The sequence below is a fragment of the Octodon degus genome, unplaced genomic scaffold, assembly GCF_000260255.1.
Source record: "Octodon degus isolate 3935 unplaced genomic scaffold, OctDeg1.0 scaffold01589, whole genome shotgun sequence".
Taxonomy (NCBI): Eukaryota; Metazoa; Chordata; class Mammalia; order Rodentia; family Octodontidae; genus Octodon; species Octodon degus.
This window is the reverse complement of record NW_004526165.1, coordinates 1-1,400: the sequence shown is the minus strand read 5'-3', so window position 1 is coordinate 1,400 and position 1,400 is coordinate 1. Positions and strand designations below refer to the sequence as shown.

At 45.9% G+C, this 1,400-nt stretch overlaps 1 protein-coding gene across 1 annotated transcript; it reads left to right on the top strand.

Annotated features, from left to right (window-relative positions):
* Positions 1-303: 303 nt before the first annotated feature.
* On the top strand, positions 304-1,391 carry LOC101574659 (olfactory receptor 5I1-like; the record flags this gene model as incomplete). Its single annotated transcript, XM_012513422.2, has 2 exons — positions 304-381; positions 669-1,391. Coding segments are annotated over exons 1-2 (801 nt in total), but the record flags the coding sequence as incomplete, so codon positions are not given.
* Positions 1,392-1,400: the final 9 nt, after the last annotated feature.

Genomic DNA, 1,400 nt, shown 5'->3' with positions numbered 1-1,400 from the left:
AGGATAGGGATAGAGATAGGGATAGGAGTAGGAATAGAGGTAGACACAGAGACAGGGACAGAGACAGAGACAGAGAAACAGAGACAGACAGTCCCCGAGCTTACCTAGGCAGGCACTTAGTCTGCTGAGCTATCTTGCTGGCCTGAGATAGTAATTTAGTTAACTTACTCAGAATCTTTGTTATCAGTGGACTTCAAATCACTTGAAAGAATTCTTTACCTCATCCCAGGGGAAGTCACAGCTCAAAGTATAAAGCCGAAGCTGGTGTGGAGCTCATCCACAAGCCTTGCCTGGAGTGGTAACATGGTTCTACTTTTTGAAAATTTACAGGAAGCCAAAAAGGGGAACGGAGTTTCTGTTTTGAGAATTTACTACCTCAAGGTGATTATCTACTATTACCTGATGTGGATGGTGAAAGAGGGAATTAAATGAGCTAAACTGAAATGACACATTCAGACAGTGCACCTCGCTTGAAGGTGGTGTTGCTCAGCATTGAGGAGAACGAACAGCTTCGGGAATGCAGGTGGCAAATTCCCTGATTAATTTTAAACATCTAAAGGAGCACTGTAAACTGCTCTAAGTGTAGACATAGCTCACTGCTGTGAGGATGCCCAAGTGCGTTTAGAGTCACTGTCCTATTTTTTTCGATCTTTTTCTCTTTTCTTTAGTCAGCGTCCAGGTATCACCACCACTTCGCCCTACTCTGTCACCACTCCAGACACAGAGGAGCACTGCGGATGACGCGCTTGGAGAATTGCAGTGTCGCAGCGGACTTCCTCCTTGTGGGATTCAGTGACCACCCCGAGCTTCAGCATCTGCTTTTAGCGGTGTTCTCCTCCATTTACTCTGTCACCGTGATGGGGAATCTTGGCATGATTTTGCTAATCACAGTCAGCCCGCACTTGCACACCCCAATGTACTTTTTCCTCTGCATGCTGTCCTTTGTGGATACGTGCTACTCCTCTGCCATTGCCCCCAAATTACTGGCGAACTTGATTTCTGATGAGAAGACCATTTCTTACCACGGCTGTGCTGCCCAGTTGTATTTTTTCTGCTCTTTGGTTGACACAGAATCTTTCCTCTTGGCTGCCATGGCTTACGACCGGTACATAGCGATCTGCAACCCCCTGCTTTATACTGTCATTATGTCCAAGAGGGTCTGCTACCAGCTCGTGCTTGGAGCATTTCTGGGGGGCACTATGAGCTCGATTATTCACACCACTAACACTTTCCTTCTGGATTTCTGCTCCAAGGAAATAAACCACTTCTTTTGTGATATCTCCCCCCTTTTCTCTTTATCCTGCACTGACACATACATGCAGGACATAATTCTGGTGGTGTTTGCTAGTTTGGTGGAGGCTATTTGTCTTCTAACAGTTCTACTTTCTTATGTCTGTATC